The sequence below is a fragment of the Condylura cristata genome, unplaced genomic scaffold, assembly GCF_000260355.1.
Source record: "Condylura cristata isolate star-nosed mole 26May11 unplaced genomic scaffold, ConCri1.0 scaffold00033, whole genome shotgun sequence".
Taxonomy (NCBI): Eukaryota; Metazoa; Chordata; class Mammalia; order Eulipotyphla; family Talpidae; genus Condylura; species Condylura cristata.
The window spans coordinates 18458368-18458844 of record NW_004567134.1 but is presented as its reverse complement, the minus strand read 5'-3'; the positions used below and the strand labels follow the sequence as shown (position 1 = coordinate 18458844).

The window sequence follows — 477 nt, the reverse complement described above, 5'->3', positions numbered from 1 at the left end:
GAGGAGCCGTTGGGGTCCGGGCCGAGGCCGCCGCGTGGAAGCCGCGCCGCCCGCCGCCATCATGCTGGCGCTCATCTCCCGCCTGCTCGACTGGTTCCGCTCGCTCTTCTGGAAGGAGGAGATGGAGCTGACGCTCGTGGGGCTGCAGTACTCGGGCAAGACCACCTTCGTCAATGTCATCGCGGTGCGTGCGCGCTCCGGGCCGCAGCGCTAGGCCAGCGAGGGGCGGCGGGGAGCCGGCACCGGGCGGGGCCGGCAGCAGCGACCATGATCGCTTTGTTCAACAAGCTGCTGGACTGGTTCAAGGCCCTGTTCTGGAAGGAGGAGATGGAGCTCACGCTGGTCGGGCTGCAGTACTCGGGCAAGACCACCTTCGTCAACGTGATCGCGGTACGGGGGCGCGGGGCGCGGGCCCGGGGCGCCGGCCGAGGGTCGGGCCTGTGCCCCCGCCGCCCCCGCCCCGCGTACCTTGGATGG

At 71.5% G+C, this 477-nt stretch overlaps 1 protein-coding gene across 1 annotated transcript in view; it reads left to right on the top strand.

Moving 5' to 3' along the window:
• The first annotated feature begins 6 nt into the window (after nucleotides 1-6).
• ARL8B (ADP-ribosylation factor-like 8B) overlaps nucleotides 7-477 on the top strand; it is a 15480-nt gene continuing 15009 nt past the window's right edge. The window contains exon 1 of the mRNA XM_004692245.2: nucleotides 7-184. Within this exon, the coding sequence (XP_004692302.1) occupies nucleotides 62-184 (123 nt within the window). The 5' untranslated portion in view covers nucleotides 7-61. The remainder of the gene's footprint in view (nucleotides 185-477) is intronic.